General features: G+C 41.3%; 1 protein-coding gene across 3 annotated transcripts in view; it reads left to right on the top strand.

The window, feature by feature from the left end:
- Positions 1 to 25,001, top strand: part of EPG5 (ectopic P-granules autophagy protein 5 homolog) — a 136,006-nt gene that overhangs the window by 5,653 nt on the left and 105,352 nt on the right. For all 3 annotated transcript variants that reach the window (XR_004055685.1, XM_030925972.1, XM_030925971.1), the window contains exons 2-10: positions 5,964 to 6,908; positions 8,675 to 8,918; positions 10,090 to 10,226; positions 11,699 to 11,806; positions 12,709 to 12,782; positions 14,530 to 14,635; positions 17,450 to 17,564; positions 18,255 to 18,405; positions 21,800 to 21,955. Coding sequence is in view for 2 of the 3 variants with exons in the window: in XM_030925972.1 (XP_030781832.1) it covers positions 5,964 to 6,908; positions 8,675 to 8,918; positions 10,090 to 10,226; positions 11,699 to 11,806; positions 12,709 to 12,782; positions 14,530 to 14,635; positions 17,450 to 17,564; positions 18,255 to 18,405; positions 21,800 to 21,955 (2,036 nt within the window). In the remaining variant the exon portion in view is untranslated. The remainder of the gene's footprint in view (positions 1 to 5,963; positions 6,909 to 8,674; positions 8,919 to 10,089; positions 10,227 to 11,698; positions 11,807 to 12,708; positions 12,783 to 14,529; positions 14,636 to 17,449; positions 17,565 to 18,254; positions 18,406 to 21,799; positions 21,956 to 25,001) is intronic.

The following is a 25,001-nucleotide window of genomic DNA, read 5'->3' as shown; positions in this document are numbered from 1 at the left end:
GCATGAGCTTTTACTCTGAGTGACATATGGAATCAACACAGGGTTTTGAGCAGAGGAATGACATGATTCTACTTGTGCTTTAAAGGATCACTGTGCCTGCTTTTTGGAGAATAGACTGTAAGGGGGCAAGGGTAGAAGCAGAGACTGGCTGAGACTATTGCAGTCACCCAGGCAAGAGGTAATGGTGGTTTGGGCCAGGATTGTCAGAGAGAAGGTGGTGAGGAGTGTTTGAAGTCTGAGAGCCAAGAGGGTTTGCTGAGGTTGGGATGTGGGATGTGAGAGAAAACAGTCAAGGAAGACCCTGAGAAGGAGAAAGCTGTGGGTGGAACAGGTTTTAGGGGGAAAATCAGGAGTTTGGTTTCAGATATGTTAATTTTGAAATAAACATGTAGTGATGCGGAGTAGGCTTGGACGTGTGAATCCAAGCCTACTCCATATCTCTACATGTTTTTTCAAGTGATGAATAGAAACTTCCCATTTATTTCCTAAAACTTAAAAAAAAAACTTTAGTTTTAAACGATTACTTACTTTCTGATTCCTCATTGCTTAAAGTGTGTATGAGTGTACACATACACACACTCTCACACACTGTACAACCCAGAAATGAAATGCCCAGAATTCCATCTTCTGGAAATAACTGTTGATAATGGTTTGTTGTATTTTTCTTTAGGTTTTTTTTCCCATATACTCGCACTCCAGAGCATATTTACTGTAATGTATAGTTAAGTATGTTTTTCTGTGTTTATCAACTCTTTCTTTATAGTTGGTTATTGTTTCTCCATTTGAATGACTTTAAAATTGATTTTTTACCTGTATGTAACTTCTGTGGAGATTAAATATAAAGAAATAGATTTTTCTTAATCTGCCTGGCATTTTTAGTTGTAAGAAATATCTTTTGTTGGCCTGATGGCACCAGCCTGTACTTTCAATTAGGAGGGAGGCTAGGCAGGAGGACTGTTTGAGCGCAGGAGTTCAGGGCTGCAGTGTGCTATCATTGTGCCTACAAATAGCCAGTGCACTCTAGCTTGGGCAACACAGTAAGATGGTGTCTCTGATTTGTTTTTTAAAAAAAGGAAATACCTTTTGCTTAAATTATGTTACTTGATACACATGGAATTGATATACACAGAGTTGTTTGAATTTTATTTTGTGATCTATAATGATTATTATATGTACATTATGTCTTCCTTCTGTGTCTTTATTTATTTATTTTTATAAAGGTAGAGATGGGATCTCCCTGTGTTGCCCAGGCTGGTCTCAAACTCTTGGGCTCAAGGGATCCTCCTGCTTTGGCCTCCCAAAGTGCTGGGATTACAGGTGTGAGCCACTGCACCTGACTTTTATTTATTTTTAACTGAAGTAGGTAGTTGAAGGCAGTTGCTCTTGTTGCCCAGGCTGGAGTGCAGTGGCACGATCTCAGCTCACTGCAACCTCCACCTCCCAGGTTCAAGTGATTCTCCTGCCGCAGCCCTCCAAGTAGCTGGATTTATAGGCACCTACCACTGTGCCCAGCTAATTTTTTATATTTGGTAAAGATGGGGCTTCACCATGTTGGTCAGGTTGGTCTCAAACTCCTCACCTCAGGTAATCCACCCACCTTGGCCTCCCAAAGTGCTGGTATTACAGGCATGAGCCACCACACCTGGCCATATTTATTTATTTAGCGACAGAGTCTCACTGTGTTGCCCAGACTGGAGTGCAGTGGTGTGATCTTGGCTCACTGCATCCTCCGCCTCCCAGGTTCAAGTGAATCTCCTGCCTCAGCTTCCTGAGTAGCTGGGACTACAGGCGCCTGCCACCACGCCTGGCTAATTTTTTTGTATTTTTAGTAGAGACAGGGTTTCACTATATTGGCCAGGATGGTCTTGATCTCCTGACCTTGTGATCTGCCTGCCTTGGCCTCCCAAAGTACCGAGATTACAGGTGTGAGCTGTCCATGCCTGGCCCCTGTTTATGTATTTTTTGAGACAGAGTCTCACTGTGTCATCCAGGCTGGAATGCAGTGGCTCGATCTTGCCTCACTGCAACCTCCACCTACCGGGTTCAAGCAATTCTCCTGCCTCAGCCTCCCAAGTAGCTGGGTTTACATGCGCCAGCCACCATGCCTGGCTAATTTTGTAACTGCCCAAGGGGTTCACCTTGCCCACTGCCTAGACAGAGCTGATTCATCAAGACAGGGGAACTGCAATAGAGAAAGAGTAATTCACACAGAACCAGCTGTGTGGGAGACTGGAATTTTATTATTACTCAAATCAGTCTCCCCAGCATCCGGGGAGGAGAGTTTTTAAGGATAACTTGGTGGGTGGGGGGAAGCCAGTGAGCCAGGAGTGCTAATTCGTCAGAGATGAAATCACAGGGAGTTGGAGGTGTCTTCTTGCGCTGAGTCAGTCCCTGGATTGGGGCCACAAGATCAGATGAGCCAGTTTATTGGTCAGCTGGTGCCAGACCACGCGTGAGCTTGATGGTACTTGCAGCACCAAAGTTTGTAATTTTGATGAAGTCCAACTGATCTTTTTCTTTTGTTGCTTGTGCTTTTGGTGTCATATCTAAGAAGGCTTTGCCTACCCAAGGTTATAAAGATTTTTTTGTTTTCTTCTAACAGTTTAAAAGTTTTACCTCTCACATTAGGTATATGATCCTTTTTGCATTAATTTATGTATATGATATAAGGTAGGGATCCAGTTTATTCTTTCACTTGAGGATATCCAGTTGTTCTAGCTCCATTTGTTCAAATTTCCCCGTTGAATTGTTTTGACATTCTTGTCAAAATCAATTTGCCATATATGTAAGGTTTTATTTCTGGATTATCAGTTCTGTTCCTTTCATCTATTTGTCTGTCCATGTGCCAATACTGTCTTTATTACTATAGCTTTGTAGTAGGTTTTGAAATTGCCAAGTGCAAGTTCTCCAACTTTGTTCTTTTTCAAGATTTTCTGTCTGTTGTGGGTCACTTGCATTTCTGTATGCAATTTAAATATCAGTTTGACAATTTCTGCAAAAAAAGGTAGCTAGGATTTTGCAAGGGATTATGTAGAGTTTGTAGGTCCATTTGAGGAATATTTTCATCTTAACCATATTGTAAAAGACATAGAATGTCTTTCCATTTAAAGAAATTAAATTCCATTTAATTTCTTTCAATAATGTTTTATAAGTTTCAGAGTACAAGTATTATGCTTTTTTTCTCTCGGTTTATCCCTAAATACTTTGTTCTTTTTATGCTATTGTAAATGAAATTGTTTTACTAATTTCATTTTCTGATTGTCAACTCACTAAAATTTGGCCTCTGCCACACTGACCTTGCCTCAGCCTAGACTAGTAGAGTATAGGGATCATAAAGTCAAGTGCTTGCAGGAGCCAGGTATATAACCTGGAGGAGTGAAGCAGGCTGAGTGGGACAATGGTCACTGGGTCAGGCTGTGCCTGGTTTCGAGGGGACAGCTGCTCTCGAGTTCTAGTTGATGGTTGCTGTGAGGTTGTGATGGTTCGGCGTTGCCACATCTTATGATTTTCCAAGAAAAACTAGAAATCTGGATTTTTGTGTGAGAAATCCTAATTTGCAAGTTAGCAACTAAGCAGACACATACACACATACATACACAATATAGGCCAAGCAAATCATATGTATTTTTAAGGATGATGTTTAAGGATGATGTTTAAGGATGATGTTTAAGGATGATGTTTAAGGATGATGCCAGTGAACAAAGTGAGAGTGAAATGTTTGATGTACCACTCACCTCCTTAGCTGTAAGCAATGAGGAGTCCCTGATGTGTCCACTAACATTTCTCTTGCTGTGGTCACCATCTTCCCTCTTAATTTTTTCTTTCTGACTTCTCTGTCTGAGAACCCTGTTTATTACAGCAAGTTTGCTAAACATCATTGCAGCATAGTTTGGGCTTGCTTTTTTTATTAACACTTACATAATGGTTTTCTGTTATTCGTGATTTTAGGCAGTTTAATAAACTAGTTTGTATGAGATGTGCATTGGGTGGCTGACTTCTGGATCTAATGTCCACGGTTCACAGTGGGGAGCGAAGTTATTTGGAGGGGCGTTTTGCTTCTTGAATCATTACCATTTGTAAATATTTGGCAGTCAGGTTCATTTCAACAAGCTGACCTCAAATTCCATGTCAAAAACATTCATCTTTTCTTTAATATATAAAGGCCCCACTTTTTTGGCTGTTAGTCTGCTGGACATTCAGAGCAGAATAATCCAAAATAACCAAGAGCTTGTATAACTCATGTTTGCCTGCCTTAAAATTTCTTTGTGAAAGGAAGTATTTGAGTGATTTCAATGAGGTTTTTAGTCTGTTTGAATGAAACAACTTTATTTAAATGTCATTTAAATAATTTTTTCTTCCTTATTCAGCCTAACTTCCTATATTATCTAGTTTGTGTATTAATGCCTGAAGGTTTTTTTGAAACCATACATTTATTTTTAATGAATAACTTTTTTATGATGATGGAGATAATTTTGTACTTAATGAAAAGTTACAAATATAATACAGAGACTTCCCATGTACCCTTCACCTAGCATCCTCTTGTGTCATCATCTTATATAACTGTACATTCTATGGCATGGAACAATGATTAAAACTAAGAAATTGGCTGGGTGCGGTGGCTCACGCCTGTAATCCCAGCACTTTGGGAGGCCGAGGTGGGCGGATCACGAGGTCAGGAGGTTGGCTAACATGGTGAAACCCCGTCTTTACTAAAAAATACAAAAAATTAGCCGGGCGCCTGTAGTCCCAGCTACTCGGGAGGCCGAGGCAGGAGAATTGCTTGAACCCGGGAAGCGGAGGTTGCAGTGAGCTGAGATTGCGCCACTGTACTCCAGCCTGGGTGACAGAGCAAGAATCCGTCTCAAAAAAGAAAAAAACAGACAAAAAACGCACGGACTTAATGTTGGTGCAATATTAAGATGTAGAACTTATTTGGACTTCACCAGTTTTTCCATTCATGTCCTTTTTCTAATCCAGGTCCCACAATACACTTTAGTTGTCAGGTCTCTGTAGTTCCCTCCATCTCTACCAGTTTCTCAGTCTTGTCTTTCATGACCACATTCCTTCAGTTGTTTTGTAGACTGCCTCTTAGTTTGGGTTTTTGTCTGATGTTTTCCCATGATTAGATTGAGGTTACACATTATTGGGAATATCCTATTGGGGTATCCGATGTCAGTATTACTGGTGACGTAACCTTGATCACTTGGTTAAAGCGTTATCTTCCAGGATTCTCCACTGAAACTTACTATTTTCCTGTTTGTCGTTATTAAACATTTGGGAGGAGATACTTTGAGACTATGCAGATACTCTGTTTCTCTTAAACTCTTCACTCACTCACTTTAGCATCCATGGGTAGATCTTACCTGTGACAGTTAACCATGGTGTTCTTATGGAAAATTTTCTGTTTTTCTCATTCCTTCTGTTAATTCTATTAATCGGAATTCTCCTGTGTGGAAGAATTGTCACTTCTTACCCATTTTATTTACGTATTTATTCATTCAGGTAATATGTCAGTATGGGCTCCTGGATGTTTATTTTATTCCAGTACTACAATTGTCCTGTTGCTCAAGTTGTTCTGTCCTTTTCTCCCTGAGTTTTGAGTGAATTTGTTTGTCAAGGTGAAGACAAACCTGTTGTGGCTGAAGATACGTAGAGACTGATCTATTTCACTTAACCTCTGGCAAAGTGGTGTACAATCTAATTAACTTTCCCCTTCTATTTTTTGAATCAGAATTTGCTGCTTACTGTGATGTCTTTTCTCTTACGATCGGACTAGTGAATCTCCAGATTTAACACACTCAATATGGATAATACGAAATATGAAACACATTGCTGATAAAGTGAAGTTAGGTTTCATTTGTTTAATGATGAAATTTAGATTTTATGTGCAGCTTTAAAATTCCTCCTGCTGAAACCATCAATTATTGTGATAAATTATTTCACATTATGTATGTTGTTTTTAGGAAAAGAAGAAATATGAAACCCTTCAGAGGGAAGAGTCCAATGAAGTCTCCCTTCCAAAAACCTCCAGAGAGCAGGAAATCCCTTCTCTAGCCTGTGAATTCAAAGGAGACCATCTGAAGGTGGTAACCGATTCCCAGCTCCAGGATGATGCCAGTGGACAAAATGAGAGTGAAATGTTTGATATACCACTCACCTCCTTAACTATAAGCAATGAAGAATCCCTGACGTGTAACACACAGCCCCCAAAGGAAGGGGGAGAGGCCACACCCTGTGTGGGGGACAGTGCAGTCACGCCAAAGGTCCAGCCTGGAGACAGTGTTGGAACTATAGTAGAAACCCCCAAGAACTTCACAGAGGTAGAGGAAAATACGTCAGTACAAGGTGGACTTTCAGAAAGTGCACCCCAATCTAATTTTTCTTGTACTCAGCCAGAAATGGAAAATATACAAGTCAGAGAAACTCAGAATAGTAAAGAAGACAAAGAAGGCCTGGTTTGTTCTTCAGAGGTGCCACAGAATGTTGGCTTGCAGAGTTCTTGCGAAGCCAAACATGTTTTTCAGACACCTAGAGTGAGGAAACTGTATCCCCAGTTGCCAGCTGAAATTGCCAGAGAAGCACCAGCTTTGGTGGCAGTGAAACCCTTGCTTCGTAGTGAGCGACTCTACCCAGAACTCCCATCTCAACCAGAACTAGTACCATTTACTAAAGAACAGCTAAAAATCTTGGAGCCTGGTTCATGGCTGGAAAATGTTGAGTCATATTTAGAAGAATTTGACAGCATGGCTCATCAAGACAGGCATGAATTTTATGAGTTGCTTTTGAACTACTCACGATGTAGGAAGCAACTGCTGCTGGCCGAAGCTGAGCTGCTTACTCTGACATCTGATTGCCAGAATGCTAAAAGTCGGCTGTGGCAGTTTAAGGAGGAACAAATGTCTGTACAGGTATTTTGATCAGACGCCTGGGGAATTTGCAGCAGAGCTGCATTCCTGGGATGCAGTCCAGGTCTGGAGTCTGTTCCTTACACCCACACTGACCCTGCCTCAGCCTAAAGTAGCGGAGTGCGGGGATCACAAAGTCAAATGCCTGCAGGAACCAGATGTATAACCTGGAGGAGTGAAGCAGGCTGAGTGGGACAACGGTCACTGGGTCAGCCTGTGCCTGGTGTAGGGGGGACAGCCGCTCTTGAGTTCTAGTTGATGGTTTTTGTGAGATTGTGATGGTTCAGCATTGCCACATCTTATGATTTTCCAAGAAAAACTAGAAATCTAGATTTTTGTGTGAGGAATCCTAATTTGCAAATGTTAGCAACTAATCAGACACATACACACACAGTGTAGGCCAAGCAAATCAGTCTCCAGCTGAAATTCAGCCCATGGGTCATTAGTTTGTGACCTTGGGCATAATGCTACCAACATCTAATGGGCAGAGAGTGTCAAGGTTGAGAAGAAGGGATGAGGAAACTGAAGGTATTATGATCACTTTGGCCTCCATAGGGTTGTATCTGATGGTCTTCCTCATTGAGTGTGGATGAGGAATCTGAAGGTAGTAACCGATTCCTAGCTCCAGGATTATGCCAGTGGACAAAATGAGAGTGAAACTCACCTTCTTAACTATAAGCAATGGAGAGTCCCTGATGTGTAACACAGAGGCCCCAAAGAAAGGGGAAGATGACCTCTCAGGGTTGAGAGGGGATGGGGAAAACCATCAGATGCAACCTTATGGAGGCCAAAGTGATCATAAGCCATTTCATAGTGGCATAGGAGAGATGGCAAGGAAGAAGAGGTTACTCTTGACTAGTTTAGCAGTGAAGGGAAGCTGGAGGAGATACTGGAGAGAAACATGATTCCCTTATCCCTAATCCTCATTCATTGGCAGGCCTGTATATCTCTGTAGATAGGAAGGAGGGAAACATTTGGAAATACTGCATTGAAGAAGAGAGGATAGAATCAAGAACACAGCTGGTGGAGTGTGTATTCTCTTGAGTAGAACTACAAAGAATGATGAGGGTAGATCCAGAGATGTTTTAAGGTATCTTGAAGTTTAGGGGATATCACATTGGCTTCATGTTCATAAAATAGAAGGTAAGATCATCAATCATGAGAGTCTTAGGGACAAGTTCTGTTATTTTCTTGCAGCTTTCACTGCTGACTACTACTTTTTTTTTTTTTTTTTTTTTTGAAATGGAGTCTAGCTCTGTTGCCCAGGCTGGAGTGCAGTGGCGCAATCTTGGCTCACTGCAACCTCCGCCTCCCAGGTTCAAGCAATTCTCCTGCCTCAGCCTCCTGAGTAGCTAGGATTATAGTGCCACCACCATGCTCAGCTAATTTTTGTGTTTCTAGTAGAGATGGGGTTTCACTGTGTTGGCCAGGCTGGTCTTGAACTCCTGACTTCATGATCCACCTGCCTCAGCCTCCCAAAGTGCTGGGATTACAAGCGTGAGCCACCGCACCTGGCCCACTGCTGACTACTTGTTAGAGTTACTCTTCCCTTCTCTGAACTTGCGATGTATTTGTGATTGGCTTTATGTTCCTTTGCACCTGATCATATATTTGCTGGTAACGTTCTCTACACAGTAATACATCTCCTCACCATGATTAGAAGCTCTTTGAAGATGGTGCTGAAGCCTATGTATCTTATATTTGCTGCCTGCTTACTTCAAATGGAAAGAGTAACTGGTTTCATATTGTACCTTTTTGTCCTCTGTTAGGGTATCTGTGCAGATCAAGTGAAGGTTTCCAGCTATCATCGCTACCAAAGAGTAGAAATGAATGAAAATGCACTGATGGAGCTAAAGAAGCTATTTGATGCCAAAGCTGAACACCTCCACCAGACCCTGGCCCTTCATTCTTATACTTCTGTGCTCTCAAGGTTGCAAGTGGAGTCTTACATCTATGCATTGCTCAGTAGTTCAGCTGTTCTGAGATCTTTAGTAATTCACCAGCAAGGCCAAGGTGTGTAAGTAATGAAGCTCTCACTCTTTCTTGCATTTTGAAATAAATAAAAAATTGAGGGCTATAGTCTGGTTGAATTGACTGTGTAGTAATTGGTCTTAGAAGATACCATTTGTGCTTGCAGTTTTACCAGGCCTCCCCAAGTGTAGGATTGAGATCTGCATTAATGACATTTTTTGGGAGCATTACCAGGTCTCCTTTCTCCGTGACTGTCTTTATCTGCTTCTGTAGGATGCCAAAAAGCTCACTATCTATCATTAATGTCCTTTGCTGCCCTAGTTAATGTGCTTGTTACCAAGTTGAGTCCAAATATAGTTTTTGATTATAAAAGTAATCATCGGAATACTTCTTCACCCTTTATCTCTTGTGGTTTGTTTGGGCTGCTTTGTTTGTAGGACTGTTTTGTTTAATTTTCCAACGGAGGATTAATAATGTTCTGAATTTTTCATCTTATTTTGGATTTTAAGAAATTAGTCTTTATGACATGAATATTAAGTATGCTTATTGAATTATGCAATTTTTATTTCTGGGGGATACATTAGGATACTTTAAAGTAAAAGTCCCCCTCCACTATTTTCTTAACTAATCAAATAACTGGGGGTAGATCAGAGATGTACTGATTTTCAAATAAAAAATAGTGGATTATGGCCAGGTGCGGTGGCTCACACCTGTAATCCCAGCAATTTGGGAAGCTGAGGTGGGCGGATCACTTGAGGTCAGGCGTTCAAGACCAGCCTGGCCAACATGATGAAACCCCTTCTTTACTAAAAATACAAAAACTAGCTGGGCGTGGTGGCGGGCACCAGTAGTCTCAGCTACTCAAGAGACTGAGGCAGGAGAATGGCATGAATGCGGGAGGCGGAGGTTGCAGTGAGTCAAGATCGCACCACTGCACTCCAGTCTGGGCGACAGACTGAGACTTTCTCAAAAAAAAAAAAAAAAAGGAATTATGATGAGGTTGGTTTTTCCGTTATTTTGAAATACTTCAAAGTTAAACACATTTTTGGCTTGTCTGTTTATAAAAATTTAAATATTTTTATGTAACTTTTCTCCTTTTTTTCATCTGCACTAAATATTTTAAAGATTTTTTATTGTTGTTGGTTTAAGTGAAGACACTAAAAATTCCCCCCAAAACACCATTTATGAGAGACTCATTTAATTTCTCTCACAGTGTCTAAGCAGACAGAAAGCATTCCCTCCGATCTGTGTCAACTAAAGGAATGCATTAGTGTCTTATTCATGTTCACCAGGAGAGTTAATGAAGATACTCAGTTTCATGATGATATTCTTCTCTGGCTGCAGAAATTGGTAAGGGTACAAAAATAGACACTGTAGTTTTTGTTTTATTTCTCTCATAATTTAGGAATTATCTGTTATTTCATTACATTTGGTCTTCAACAACTTTTTCAGCTAATTTATTTTATGAGTTTATTAATGAGTTTTCTTTGATCATGATACGTGGTAATAAGTTATCTAGTGCGTTATTAAGCACAAAGTATGTTTCTCTCTGATAAAGATTATGCTGAATGAACACTGGACTTCAACTTTGAAAGAAATGAAAATGCAGGAAGTATGCTAAATTGAAGACTAGATGTATATTCAGAATATAGGTACAGGTTGAGTGTTCCTAATTCAGAAATCTGAAACGATCCAGAATTCCAAACTTTTTGAGTGCTGATATGATGCCACAAGTGGAAAATTCCACACCTAAGTACTTAATAGAAACTTTGCCTCATGTACAGAATTACAAAAAATTTTGTATAGACCAACCTTCAGGCTCTGTATAAGGTGTATATGAAACAAATGAATATTGTGTTTAGACTTACGTTTCAGCCCCAAATGTATTAGATGTATTAGTCCTTTTTCACACTGCTGATGAAGACATATCTGAGACTGGGAAGAAAAGGAGGTTTAGTTTGACTTACAGTTCCATATGGCTGAGGAGGTCTCAGAATCATGGCAGAGAGCAAAAGGCACTTCGTACACGGTGGTGGCAAGAGAGAATGAGGAAGAAGCAAAAGCAGAAACCCTTGATAAACCCATCAGATCTTGTGAGACTTACTCACTATCATGAGAATAGCACGGGAAAGACCGGCCCCCATGATTCAGTTACCTCCCACTGGGTCTCTCCTGCAACAAAGAAGAAGAATATTCTATCTTCTGGGAGACAGAATTCAAGTTGATATTTGGGTGGGGACACAGCCAAACCATATCACCAAGATATCTTACATTTATGCAAATATTCCAGAATCCAAAAATGTCTGAAATCTGAAATGCTTCTGGTCTTGTGCATTTTAGATAAGGTATGGATCAAAAAATTTTCTATATCTCATTCTTTCTGTCTTGTGATATTTAATGTCATGTTTAAAACAGTTTCTTTTAAGAGAAAGAAGAAAGGTATAAGGATTTGAAAAACTTAAGAAAGATGTTAGGTGTATTATAAGAAGAGGGGTATTTGTTTATTGGTTATGTTTATAAACTACTTGACTTATATTTATTCACTTGTGGCCAGTAACATTAGTGACTTGTAATTTGCCAGAGAAGAAAAAACTAGATTTGTAGAGAATCTGCTTGTGATTTTATCATGGTACTCATAGATTCATAGGCCTCTGGTGTGCCTCTGTGGTAGAAACTAAGCCAGTGAATAGTATGTCTTGTGTCTGGTTACTCTTTTGAAAGATTGCATGTATTGAAGCATTGGATAAATGACTTTATTAGACCCCTAGATAAATTATTCCTTTTTTAAAAAATAGTGAGATCATATGACCTTTATTGTTTAGGTGTCCGTGTTACAAAGAGTTGGCTGTCCTGGAGATCACCTCTTCCTTCTAAACCATATTCTTCGATGCCCCGCTGGTGTTAGTAAATGGGCTGTTCCTTTCATCCAGGTATGATGAATGGTCACCTCATTCTGAGGGGTTGGGGGAGAGGTTTTATTAGACATTTTTCCTAAAGAAATTGCTGGAAAAAAAAAGACTATTTAAAAAATAGTAATATTTAAAATAAAAATCTTAAAATATATCCAGTATACATTTATAAAAGTTCTTAGGCTGAAACTTGTTGGGCCACCCATAACTGATAGAACTGTACTAAGTTTGCTTGTGGTCTGGCTGGGTAGGTTCAGTCATGTTTAACTCTACACAATTTCTGTGCAGGAAGGCTCACCAGGACTTTTTTCCTGTGGTACTCAATACAGCTTCCTAAGTCAATCTGTCTCACACCACAGTTGGTACAGGTCAAACAGAAGCCACTACATCTCAAAGTTCTTTAATACTAGCAGAGATCTTAGGTCTGTGGGATCAACTCTTGTATACTTAGGAGTTGACTATGTGGTTTTTAGATTCTCCTCTCTGCTGTTGCCTTTAGGTCGTTTAGTTACTCATAGCAACCACTTAGAATGGGCAGGAGCCAAAATGTTTGCCAAGTTCAGCTTCTCCACATCTCCTTTTCTTTAGCATTTCTGGTGGCAAGAAGTCTGAATCTTATTAGGTAGAAGGAGGATTTTTTTGTTTTTGTTTTGTCTCTCTTTGGATTAAAGTAGCAGTAGTGTCCTTCATCCCATATTGTTACAGATAATTGATGGAGACTGCTCAGCTACCTCTACTCTTTGAGTACAGCTGACTCAGTGCCACCAGGTAACCCATGGGTTGTGCTTTACTCTTGTGTGTTAGGTACCAGTTTCACCTTTGTTCTCTTAACAGCAACTTTGGTCAGAACGCTTGTGAACCAAGATTATGGACACTTGGGTTATTTGTTTTCTACAGTACGCTTTTTGCTTTTCTGATTTCAGATCAAAGTGTTGCATAACCCATCAGGGGTGTTTCATTTTATGCAGTCCCTTGCCCTGCTGATGTCTCCTGTCAAGTAAGTGTGGAAGAGCTTTGTGAAGTAGAGATTGAAATGCTTCTTTCTTCTAAAGGTTTGGCTCCTGAAACTGCCTAGATCCACAGAAGAACAGCTAAGGGAAGTGTTGGCATTCTAGAATTTAACATTGCAGATTTTCTTTGGGTTTGATTCTTGTTTCAAAGTGACTCTTCAACTGCTTATATATAAGCAACTATTTTTATGGGATCCCTATTTTAGTGGGTTTGCCCCTCTTGTCATATATGCTATTGTGAAAGGTGCTACAGACAAAAAAGGTGATCTGTTTCTTGGAAGAAGAGATTTAATGCCAGAAGAGAAATAGCACAGAGAGATTTAAGTGCTAAATTGTGAAGCTATGTAATAGAAATGAAGAGAACAAAGAGTTGAATGGAGTAGTCAGAGAGGGTTTCATGGTAAATGAGCTGTGTTTGAAGAATGGATTGGACTGGGCATGGTGGCTCACACCTGTAATCCCAGTACTTTGGGAGGCCAAGGCAGATGGATCACCTGTGGGCAGGAGTTTGCGACCAGCTTGGCCAACATGGTGAAACTCCGTCTCTACTAAAAATACAAAAATTAGGCGGGCATGGTGGTGTAATCACCTGTAATCCCAGCTACTTGGGAGGCTGAGGCAGGAGAATCGTTTGAACCTGGGAGGCGGAGATTGCAGTGAGCCGAGATCGTGCCACTGCACTCCAGCCTGGGTGATAGAGCGAAACTCCATCTGAAAAAAAAAAAAAAGAATGGATTGGATTTCAGTAGGAGAACGGGACAACGGAGAACATGTAGGTGGGAGAACAGTGTGAGCAAAGGCCCCAACACAGGTTAGGATAGCTGTGCAGAGCACAGGTAGATCAGTGTGGCTGAAGCAAAGGTGTGTGCGGGAGCTGGTAATAAAGGTGAAGAACTCAGGTGGGTTGGATTATAGAAGTCCTTGAAATTAAATGAGGAATTTAGATTTGATGATTCCTCTCCCTTACTGCCTTGGATACAAGGGCCTGCTCCTGCACGTGGTAGATAATGATTTGACTCACAAGTGTTTTTGCATTGATATCTATGTTTTGGCCCTAAACAAGCCTCTCCATTACCTTTTTTCTGTTTTTTTGAGATGGAGTCTCTCTCTTTCGCCAGGCTGGAGTGCAGTGGAACGATCTCAGCTCACTGCAACCTCTGCCTCCTGGGTTCAAGAGATTCTCCTGCCTCAGCCTCCTGAGTAGCTGGGACTACAGGCATGTGCCACCACACCCAGCTAATTTTTATATTTTTAGTAGAGACGAGGTTTACCATGTTGGCCAGGATGGTCTTGATCTCTTGACCTCATGATCCACCCACCTCAGCCTCCCAAAGTGCTGTAATTACAGGTGCGAGCCACCGTGCCCAGCCTTCATTACTCTTTTTTATTCAGTAAGTCATAGTTGCTAAAATAGTTTCCCTGGCAAGACTCTGCGAGCCTGGTTTGAGTTAAGGTCTGCAGCATATGTATTGAGGTCCTGCATCATGCAGGGAGCTGTGCTAGTATAGCTGCTTTCTGCAATTACTCATCATTACTAATTCAGAATGGTTGCATTTGCCACCAAAATTAGTGCAGTTTTAGTAGCCTTAGTTTTTGGCCAGTTCATATTCACTAATTTAAATCATTTGAAGATTGGGTTGATGTGTGGCTCTTCTTCAGGGTGAGTAGATAATCCAGAATGCACTCACATAGGCCTTCATCTAAGTGATGAGAGTGATTATTCTTGTCCTTTAGAAATCGAGCTGAGTTTATGTGCCACATGAAGCCCAGCGAGCGGAAGCCATCCTCCTCAGGGCCTGGGTCTGGGACCTGGACGCTAGTAGACGAAGGAGGAGAAGAGGTAACTTATCATGTCTGCATTATTTTGATGAATCATTGTGCACTCTTCTTATGCACCAGGTGTTGTTCTAAGCACTTTTCACATCATATCTCATTTAATTCTCCCAGCAACCCCATGAGGTAAAGACTTATGATTCCTATTTTATAGATGAGGAAACTGAGGTGCAGGGGTGTGAAGTACCTTCTCTCAAACCATAGGGTCATTAAATGCGGAGCCTTTAGAGCCTGTGCTTTGAGCCAGTGTGCTGTGTTGCACCCCTTCTCTAGAATATCATTCTGTTCAGCTTGGAGAATTTGGCACTTGGAAATTAAAGTCATATTACATACGATGTATATTAGGAGTTTCTTTATGTAGTAACACGTTTCTGGGGTTGGAGCCTCACCTACAGATGGTGAATCTGAGTAATAAAGGGCTGGAGCTTAGCAAGGTTTTCCCTTAACTCATAAACTTCTTATCCAGAAATTCTCATTTGAAAGGTAGAAGATGGTTTTCCATTTTTGGTGATAATTTAATGATCGAAATTCAGCTTCTCAAGATCACCCTTGTTAATTTTCCTTTCTACTATACCCATCGTGAGTATATTTGTAAGCAGTTTTGTTCTGCCGCTAATTGTCAGTTCTAGTCCTTTGTTTTGTTCTGAATCTTGATTTGATATTCTTGTCTAGGATGTTCAGTGACCGATTTATTATAATCCCTCTCTTTAAAGGAGGTGAGGCCAGGCACGGTGGCTCACACCTGTAATCCCAGCACTTTGGGAGGCTGAGGCAGGAGGATCACGAGGTCAGAAGATCGAGACCATCCTGGCTGACATGGTGAAACCTCATCTCTACTAAAAATACAAAAAGTCAGGCGTGGTGGCGGGCACCTGTAGTCCCAGCTACTTGGGAGGCTGAGGCAGGAGAATGGTGTGAACCCGGGAGGGGGAGCTTGTAGTGAGCCGAAATTGCACCACTGGGCTGCGCCCAGCCTGGGCGACAGAGCAAGACTGTCTCAAAAAAAAAAAAAAGGAGATGAAAGTGTTCAGCCAACAGTTTTCAGAATGACAGCTATGGCAGCTGTGGGCTCATGTCTGTGTGTTTCCCAGAGTGCTCATTCAGAAATGGGGAGCCCCCTTCACAGTCGTTTTTCTCTTCCTGAGACTTGCAGGAGGAGGTGGTCAGGTGGTGGTAAATGACATGGACGTGCACGCATCTTTGCTAGAAACTGAGGAATCATTCTGAAGCAAGCTTCTCAGGAACCAGTACAGATTTTAAAGATTGCAGTGGAGCAGTATGTTTTTTTTAGAGTGGTCTTTCTTGGGGGAGAAATCTTTTCTTCTGGTAGGTTTCCTGCATTTAGTCCCAGACAGATAATGATTAAGGAGCATTATAATTACTTGTAATGATTAGGCATTGTAAATACTTCCAGTCAAAATATTTGATTAATTATCTCACCCTGCATTGGTGCCTGGCTCCAGTTTAGCACTCCCTAAACATTCAGTGAATTCAAGAACTGGGGAGTAGATGAGAAAGGTGGGAGTGCCATTGCCTCAGAAAAGGCTGTGGGGAGGAAGGCACTCTGAATTATGCACATCGTGGTTTCTTGATACTAGCTGTATACTAGAATCACCTGGGCAACTTGCAAACCTTGCCCAGGCCCACACCCAGACATCCAAATAGTTAAAAGCCTACCTGGTGATTAAATGTACAGCTGAGTTGAGAATAGCTAAGTTGAGAACTGCTTTAAGTAGAGTTTCTGAAACGCTTGTTTGTTAGACATTTTAGACACATAATAAGACTGTAAAAATTGAGTGGCTTAAGGAAATTTTGAATGATTTGCATTAGTCCCTTGTGGAAATTGAGGTGATACAGTCTATTCTTCAGGTTCTCAGGATCTTTTTACTTCCTTCCCTTTTTAATGTAGCATATCTTAGGACATGAATCAACTTGGTTTCTAAGGTGACTTTAGTGCTCTGTGTCAAACAAAAAGACCACAAAGATTTCCCCTATGTAATCTTTGTGTATGACCACTGTTATTTTTATACAGCTTTTGGCAGCACTAATTGACAACAGAACTTTAGTCATCTATGGCAAATCTCAATTGCTTCCTCTTAAGTCTGTCAAATACTACATAGATGTTGATTTTGGGAGAAGAGAATTGCAGCTAACATAACTTGAACTCTCATCTATGGTTCTTGTTTTTTTTTTGAGATGGAATCTCATTCTGTCACCCAGGCTGGAGTGCAATGGTGTGATCTTGGTTCTCTGCCTCCCAGGTTCAAATGATTCTCATGCCTTGGCCTCCCAGGTTGTTGGGATTACAGGTGCACGCCACCATGTCTGGCTAATTTTTGTATTTTTAGTAGACATGGGGTTTCACCGTGTTGCCCAGGCTGCTCTTGGACTCCTGACCTCAGGTGATCTGCCTGCCTCGGCCTTCCAAAGTGCTGGGATTACAGGCATGAGCCACCGTGCCCAGCCCATCTGTGGTTCTTTAATTGATGTTATCAAAGCACTGATTCCTATAGTAAGGTCCTCACTCTAGAGGATTTCTTTTTTTCTATTGTCTTTGGGATGGACATTTAATGAGAGCAGTTTCATCACTGACTATGACCCAGATACATATAAAATTGTGCTTGCAATTTCAGGGTATTTACTTTGGAACTATCTCTGGAACTGAGACTATAAATTTCTGTCCTGGAGAAAAGGTCCATGAAGACTCATGAGGATATCACATGTATACCATTGAGACCTGTGATAATTTAACTCCTGTAACTCTGGATCATAGTGTGATCTGATCAAATCAGCTGACATGACTTTTTGTCTTTTCCCTTAGGATGAAGACCCTGAGACCAGTTGGATTCTCCTTAATGAAGATGATTTGGTTACCCTTTTAGCACAGTTCCCCTTTCATGAACTCTTTCAACATCTTCTTGGGTTTAAAGTAAAAGGTAGACTCATTTCTCTTATGTGTAAAATGGGGTAGTGGCAAATGCAAACACAGGAACTCTGCATCGAGTCTTTTTTTAAATTTTGAGATGGAGTCTTGCCACGTTGCCCAGGCTGGAGTGCAGTGGTGCGATCTCGGCTCACTGCAAGCTCCGCCTCCCAGGTTCATGCCGTTCTCCTGAGTCAGCCTCCCGAGTAGCTGGGACTATAGGCGCCCTCCACCATGCCCGGCTAATTTTTTGTATTTTTAGTAGAAACGGGGTTTCACCATGTTAGCCAGGATGGTCTCGATCTCCTGACTTCATGATCCGCCTGCCTCGGCCTCCCAAAGTGCTGCTATTATAGGCGTGAGCCACTGCACCTAGCTCGAGTCTTACTTCTTGTATAGGCTCTAACTCAGGTTTCTTGTGCCTAGCTGTTGTAGGCTTCTCTTGTGCTTGTAATTTCCCACTTGGTACTTAAATGTGAGAAAGCTAACTAGCCTGTACATTGCCCAGCTTAAATTGTTTTTAATTTGGCACATTGTCTCAAGTTTTTTCCCATTTCATGTTGATATGGGAGCCAGAGTAATGAGATTGTCAGTTCTTCTCCATCTTGGCTTTGAGTCCTCGTTAAAATATTTATACAGCTGTTTCCGTTCGTGTTTTTTCATAGTAATTATGACTTTTTTCTTTTATCTGATTAACTTCTAGGTGATTATTTACCTGAAACAACAAGACCTCAAGAGATGATGAAAATTTTTGCCTTTGCCAACTCGCTAGTGGAACTTCTGGCTGTGGGGTTAGAAACCTTTAATAGAGCACGCTATAGGCAGTTTGTGAAGCGAATTGGTTATATGATCAGGTAATACTGCCGTTGGTCCATTCTTCTCTGTTCCTTTTACCCTGGTCAGACACAGATACTGCATAATTGGGATGATGGACATTTTAGTTGTAAACCTCAGGTCTTATTTCTCGTGAAAGTTAAGATTTTTTCACCATCTATAAGATGGGAATTTCATAAGTGCTTCCAGTCAGCATATTTCGTTAATTATCTCAAATTTAACTGGCTTGCTAGATGATTGTTCTTGGAGTCGAGATCCCCAAAGCTGTTGCTGGGTTGAAGTCTGGGCGAGAGAGAAGTCATCTAGGAAAATGCAGGCTCTTACTGCTTCAAGTGTCTTAATAAATTTAGAGAATACGTACTGCTTTTCTTTGAATTAATTTTATACTCTTTTTTCTGCTTTATTAATTTTAATTGACTTTACTGGATCATTTGTTACAGCATATACACATGCTGTTATTCAACTTCCTTCCCCACCCAAAAGAAACTCCATAAAACTATCAAAACTTCTCTCCCTCCTTACTTTTGCTTCCAAAACAAAATTTTAATTCATTTATTTTATCTTATTTTTTTATTTTTTTGAGACTAGTCACACTCTTTCACCCAGGCTGGAGTGCAGTGGTACAATCTTGGCTCACTGCAACCTGTGCCTTCTGGGTTCAAGCAATTCTTGTGCCTCAGCCTCCTGAGTAGCTGGGATTACAGGCGCACACCACCACATCTGGCTAATTTTTGTATTTAGAGACGGGGTTTCACCACATTGCCCAGGCCGGTCTCAAACTCCTGGCCTTAAGCGTTCTGTCCGTCTTGGCCTCCCAAAGTGCTGGGATTACAGGTGTGAGCCACCGTACCTGGCCTAATTCACTTATTTTAGATATGTATCCATTAGCTTTATTAATCAGTCAAATGATTATAGGATGCCCTGAAAGGGTGGGGGGTCCCTTATTTTTTTTTTGAGACGGGGTCTCAGTCTGTCACCCAGGCTGGAGTGCAGTAGTGTGATCTCGGCTCACTGCAACCTCTTCCTTCCAGGTTAAAGCCATTCTCCCACCTCAGCCTCCTGAATAGCTGGGACTATTGGTGTGTGCCACCATCCCCAGCTAATTTTTTGTGTTTTTAGTAGAGCTGGGGTTTCACCATGTTGGCTAGGCTGGTCTCCAACTCCTGACCTCAAGTGATCCGCCCGTCCTGGCCTCCCAGAGTGCTGAGATTACAGGCGTGAGCCACTGTACCTGACCTGGGGGTCCATTCTGAGGTCTAGAGAAAGCCTTGAGTATAGAGTTAGGAGAATGAGATAGTGGGAGGGAGGATGGCTGGTGACTTGGAGATAAATTTGTTAAAAGCTAAAAGCCCATCTACCTGTTATTAACAGAAGTCCATCCAGACATCTGTTTTCTGATTCTGCTTAATAAATAAGGCCATAAATAAAATTGGTCCATGAGCTCACATACAGATATAGGATTGTGTGCTTACTGTATGCCAGGACTGTGATTTCTTATTTTATTTTCTCAGTAACTCTATAGGAAGGACGTTGTTATCATTACTGTTTTAAGATCACTGTTTACATTATTGTGTAAATAACAGCTGTAGTGTATTATGATTATTCTTTCTTTGTTTTTCTTTCCATCTGCTTACTTTTCTGTGAATCTAGTGCAGATTCTTCTCATACCTTCTAATTGCAGAACAATTTCCCATAAGGTCCCGTTCTTCAGATTGTGTGTTAGTTCCCATTTTATTCCTCCATCCTCACTTGAACTTGCTTTTCCTCCCATCACTACCCAAACAGCTCCTACAGATGAAGATCTCTAATGAACCTTGTACTCCTGATCCACTGGCCAGTTCTGGGTCTCTTCATCCTACTTGGCATCTCTCACGTAGGTCACATAGCAGCCTTTCTTGTAGTTAGTTGATAATTTTATCCTTAAAACATTTTCTTTGCTTGGCTTCCAGGATACCACATTCTCCTGATTTCTCCACCATTTCACTGACAATTCCTTTTCTGCCTCCTTGGTTGTTTCATTCTCACTTCCAGACTTCTTAATGTTAGAGTGTCTCAGGTCTCAGTCCCTGAACCTCTTCTCTTTATCTACTCTTGCTTCTTCAGGTGTCATTCATTCTTCTTTAAATATCTAAACACTGTTACAATTCTCAGAGTTATATTTCCAGCCCATACCTCTCTCATAAACACATTGTATATTCAGCTACCAACTCAGCACCTCCACTTGGATGACTCATTAACATTGTAATGTAATGTTCTCAAAGTGAACTCACTCTCCCCACCTCCCAAACTACTCGTCCCAGTTTCATTAGGTAGCAACTCTATTCTAGTTTCTCAAGCCAAAATACCTGGTGGCACCCATGGCTTTTCTTTCTTTTATACCCCGCATTCAATCTAACTGCAAATTTTATCATCTCCACCATCAAAATACCATCTTTTATCAAATCTAAGATGCCACCAATTTTTTTTAAAAATATATTTTATATGCCACTAACATAGGGAAAATGCTGCCAAATTATGGCATCACATCATTAACATTAACATGGATTCTGACATTCTAATTGCAGAGAGATTAGTGTGAAAGACATGCATTCTTCTGAATCAGTGAAACCTGCTGTTTCTGGAATCTAGCTGCTTACCACCTTCACTGCTAGCACCCCATTTCATTCCTAGACCTCCTGACTTATCTTCCTGCTTCTGACTTTGCCCACTGCCCGCTTCTGCCCTTTCCCCACCTCAGTGTATTTTTAAACAGCCAGTGTTGCTTATGAATTGTGAGTCAGCCCATTGTCTGCCCAGGGCCCTACGGTGCTCCCTGCTGCACTCAGGGAAAAAGTCGAAGTCCTCACAGTGGCCTGCAGGGCCCCTCACAATCCTGTTTCCTGTCACTTTTCTGATTTCATCTCCAGCCAGTCTCCCTCTTAGCACATTGGCCTCCTTGCTGTTCCTAATCATACCTCACACCCCTCGAAGCTTTTGCATTGGCTGTTTCTTCTATGTAGACACTCTTCTCATAGACACGCTTGTGATTCCTCACTGTTTTCCAGGCATTATCACATGTCCCTCTTTAGTAAGGCCTCTCACGCTCCCAACCCACCTCCTTACCCTGTGTACCCCTTCATTGCCAGACATACTTTATTCCCTTCTCTGGCTTTTTCTCAGTGTCACTTAACAACCATGTGGCAGACTATATATGACTTTATTTTATTTGTTGTCTCTTTGCCCTTCACTAAATGTAAGCTCTATGAAGGCAGGATTTTCTTTTCCCCATTTCATTACTTTCAGAACCTGGGCAGTAGTAGGTGGATAGTAGGTGCTCAATACATATGTGTTGAATAAACGAATGTTGTAAATGTAATATAAAGGTGCAGATATTGAGCTAATGAAAAGTACTGTATTATCTTTCCTCATGCTCAGAATGACCGTTGGTTATGTAAGTGACCACTGGGCACAGTATATGAGCCATAACCAAGGCTCAGGATTGGCCCAACAGCCCTACTCTATGGAGAAACTACAGGTTGAATTTGATGAGCTGTTTTTGAGGGCTGTCCTACATGTGCTGAAGGCCAAAAGGTAAGTAAGACATATGATATTTGGTGAGAAGTAACTTCCTCACTGGTAAGAACCAGTCGAATGAAAGCCACTTAAGTAGGTCTTTTATAATAGTTTCCTAGTGTATTTCATCTGTTTCTTATCGAGGGCAAATTCTTGGGCCTTAGTTTCCTTATCTGTAGTACCCCCCATGTTGGCTGAAATGGTCTCTCTCTCTCTCAATTTCTTTCTGTTGTAAGATAACACTATTCTGGTGTCTCAGTTTTTTGCCACCCTGAACTTTTGGGGCAGCCTTGAGCAGGGGAAAACAGGATAGATTGTATCTGTCACATACCCACTGCAGTGCCTGCAGTGAGAAGCGGTAGGTGCGCAGCATGTGGTGCAAATGATTTGCTGATTTTATTGTTCAATTTGCCTTCCTGTAAGGGTTTTAAGGTATGGGAATGTCATGGATCTTGGTTCCCTATCTTAGCTTTGTAAATACTGTCTTTGGATCATGCTGTCTGTGCCGCTGCTTGTAGCCTAGGACCTGTTTGAGGCATAGGCAGGGGCACAGCTGCACATCCTGTGCTCCCTTCCTGAGCCACTGGCCAAGTTGAGGAGTGGGCTCTGCTGCAGAATTATGCCCTCCACTAGGAGATGCGGGCCTGCCTCCACCCCTGCCCAGCTCTGCTTATGAACTACTGGCTCTCTCCTATTTTGGCCCTCTCCTGAGCTAGCTGTTTACACTCCCTCTTGCCATGTGACTCTTAGCCTCAGCCCCCGATTTATTCTGTGTTGTATAGTAAGTTTGAGTCTTGGTCTGCCATTTACTCTTACCCTGGGAAAGTCACTTAATATCTGCAGTCTCACTTTCTTCATTTATAAAACGGAGATGGTGATAGTGATACTACTGTGCTATTAACCTCGTGGATATGTGATGAGGGTGAATTGTGGTAATATGAGGAAATATATTTTAAACCATAAAGGACTTTTCAAATGTAAGTGGGAGTTGTTCTTGTGTGGTTTCATACAGAGAATAGAATAATCTAGAGACTTAGAGAAAGATCAGGAGTTCTTAGCTAAGTGTTAACCACTTTTAGACACTGTGAAGGTGTAAGTCTAACTTAAATAGAACTTGGGTATAGAAATTTATCCTTTTTTTTTTTTTTTTGTGATGGGGTCTCACTTTGTTGCCCAGGCTGAAGTATTTACAGTAGCATGATCTTGGCTCACTGCAACCTCTGCATCCCAGGTTCAAGTGACTTTTCCACCTCAGCCTCCCAAGTAGCTGGGATTACAGGCACTTGCCCCCATGCCCGGCTAATTTTTTGTGTTTTTAATAGAGATGGGGTTTCACCATGTTGGCCAGATTGGTCTTGAACTCCTGACCTCAAGTGATCTGCCCGGTTCAGCCTCCCAAAGTGCTGTGATTATGGATATGAGCCACCGCGCCTGGCCTTATCTTTAGATTACTCCTGTTACACATATACCATAGATTTTGTGGTCTCATGAGATGCGCCAAATCCTGTTCAGGATTGTCAGGGCATCAGTGCAGTAGCACCTGCCCACTGATGCCAGCCTGGTACATGGGAGGAGTCTTCCTTCTCTGATCTGTCACTTGTTTTTGTGCTTGCTTAGCGGAGAAGCAAAGCTTTCATCCTACTTACTGGGGCTGATATATTGAGCTGTGAACCCTTCCTGTAACATTGTGTATATAATTCACAAAGATAATTGTTTTAAAATGTTGACAGCTATTGTTCTTAAGTCTATTTTAGGAAACAAATTATATGAGAACCAGATATTTAAAGCCATGAAATTTAAATTTATTTGGCACTCAAATGGAAATTTCTGGCAATAGCTTCAACCTAAAACAAAACTAAACTATACTAAAAGACAGACAACAAAAATAGAAGTCAGGGCTGGGCGTGGTGGCTCACACCTGTAATCCCAGTACTTTGGAAGGCTGAGGTGGGCGGATCACCTGAGGTCAGGAGTTTGAGACCAGCCTGGCCAACATGGTGAAACCCCATCTCTACTAAAAATACAAGAATTAGCCAGGCGTGGTGGCAGGAGCCTGTAGTCCCAGCTACTCAGGAGGCTGAGGCAAAATAATCACTTGAACCTGGGAGGTGGAGGTTGCGGTGAGCTGAGATTGCACTATTGTACTCCAGCCTGGGCAGCAGAGCAAGACTTTGTCTCAAAAAATATATATATGTATATGTATATAAATACCTATATAAATATATACGTGTGTGTGTGTATATATATGTGTATATATATGCCAGACTTCCTGAATGTCTGCCATATAGGAAATTTTATAGCCTGAAATACACCCTATTTGTGATTTTACTTTTAAGTCCTCTACAATTTTCCTTCTTTGTTTTGGGGTTATAAAACAGCATCAAGTCCCATGTGAAGTGTTAGGATAATTAATTAATAAGATAGAAACCTGGCCCACCTGACCATAGAGAAGTTTCTTAATCTCTTGGTCAGGAGTGTAGCTGGCTTTTCCAGAGTCCACGTGAGTGTGGGTTTGAGCTACCAATTGCCTGTTTAGGTTCGTAGATGTGGATTAGGCATAATACACTATTCATTTTTTTAAATTTGGTTTATTTGTAATTAGATAATTTGTAGTAGGATAATTTGTAGTAGTTGTGCCTCCTATTTTTTTAAGTTTTTTTTTTTTTTTTAATTTAATAGCAGGTAAGTTGCTATATATTCCTTAGCAGATTTCTTTTTTCTTTTTCCTTTTTTTTTTTTTGAAATGGAGTCTCACTGTGTTGCCCAAGATGGAGTGTAACCTATGCCTCCCGGGTTCAAGCAATTCTCCTGCCTCAGCCTCCCAAGTAGCTGAGACTATAGGTGCGCACCACCGTGCCCAGCTAAGTTTCATATTTTTAGTAGAGATGGGGTTTCACTACGTTGGCCAGGATGGTCTCGAACTCCTGATCTCAAGTGATCTGCCCGCCTCAGCCTCCCAAAGTGTTAGGATTATAGGCATGAGCCATTGCACCCAGCCATTCCTTAGCAGATTCTGACTTGGGGCATGGCCACCATCCTGATACAAGTTTTTTTTTTTTTTTTT

Source organism: Rhinopithecus roxellana, chromosome 21, assembly GCF_007565055.1.
Source record: "Rhinopithecus roxellana isolate Shanxi Qingling chromosome 21, ASM756505v1, whole genome shotgun sequence".
Lineage (NCBI taxonomy): Eukaryota > Metazoa > Chordata > Mammalia > Primates > Cercopithecidae > Rhinopithecus > Rhinopithecus roxellana.
Note: the sequence above shows the minus strand (reverse complement) of the source record. Positions and strands in the feature narration are given on the sequence as shown.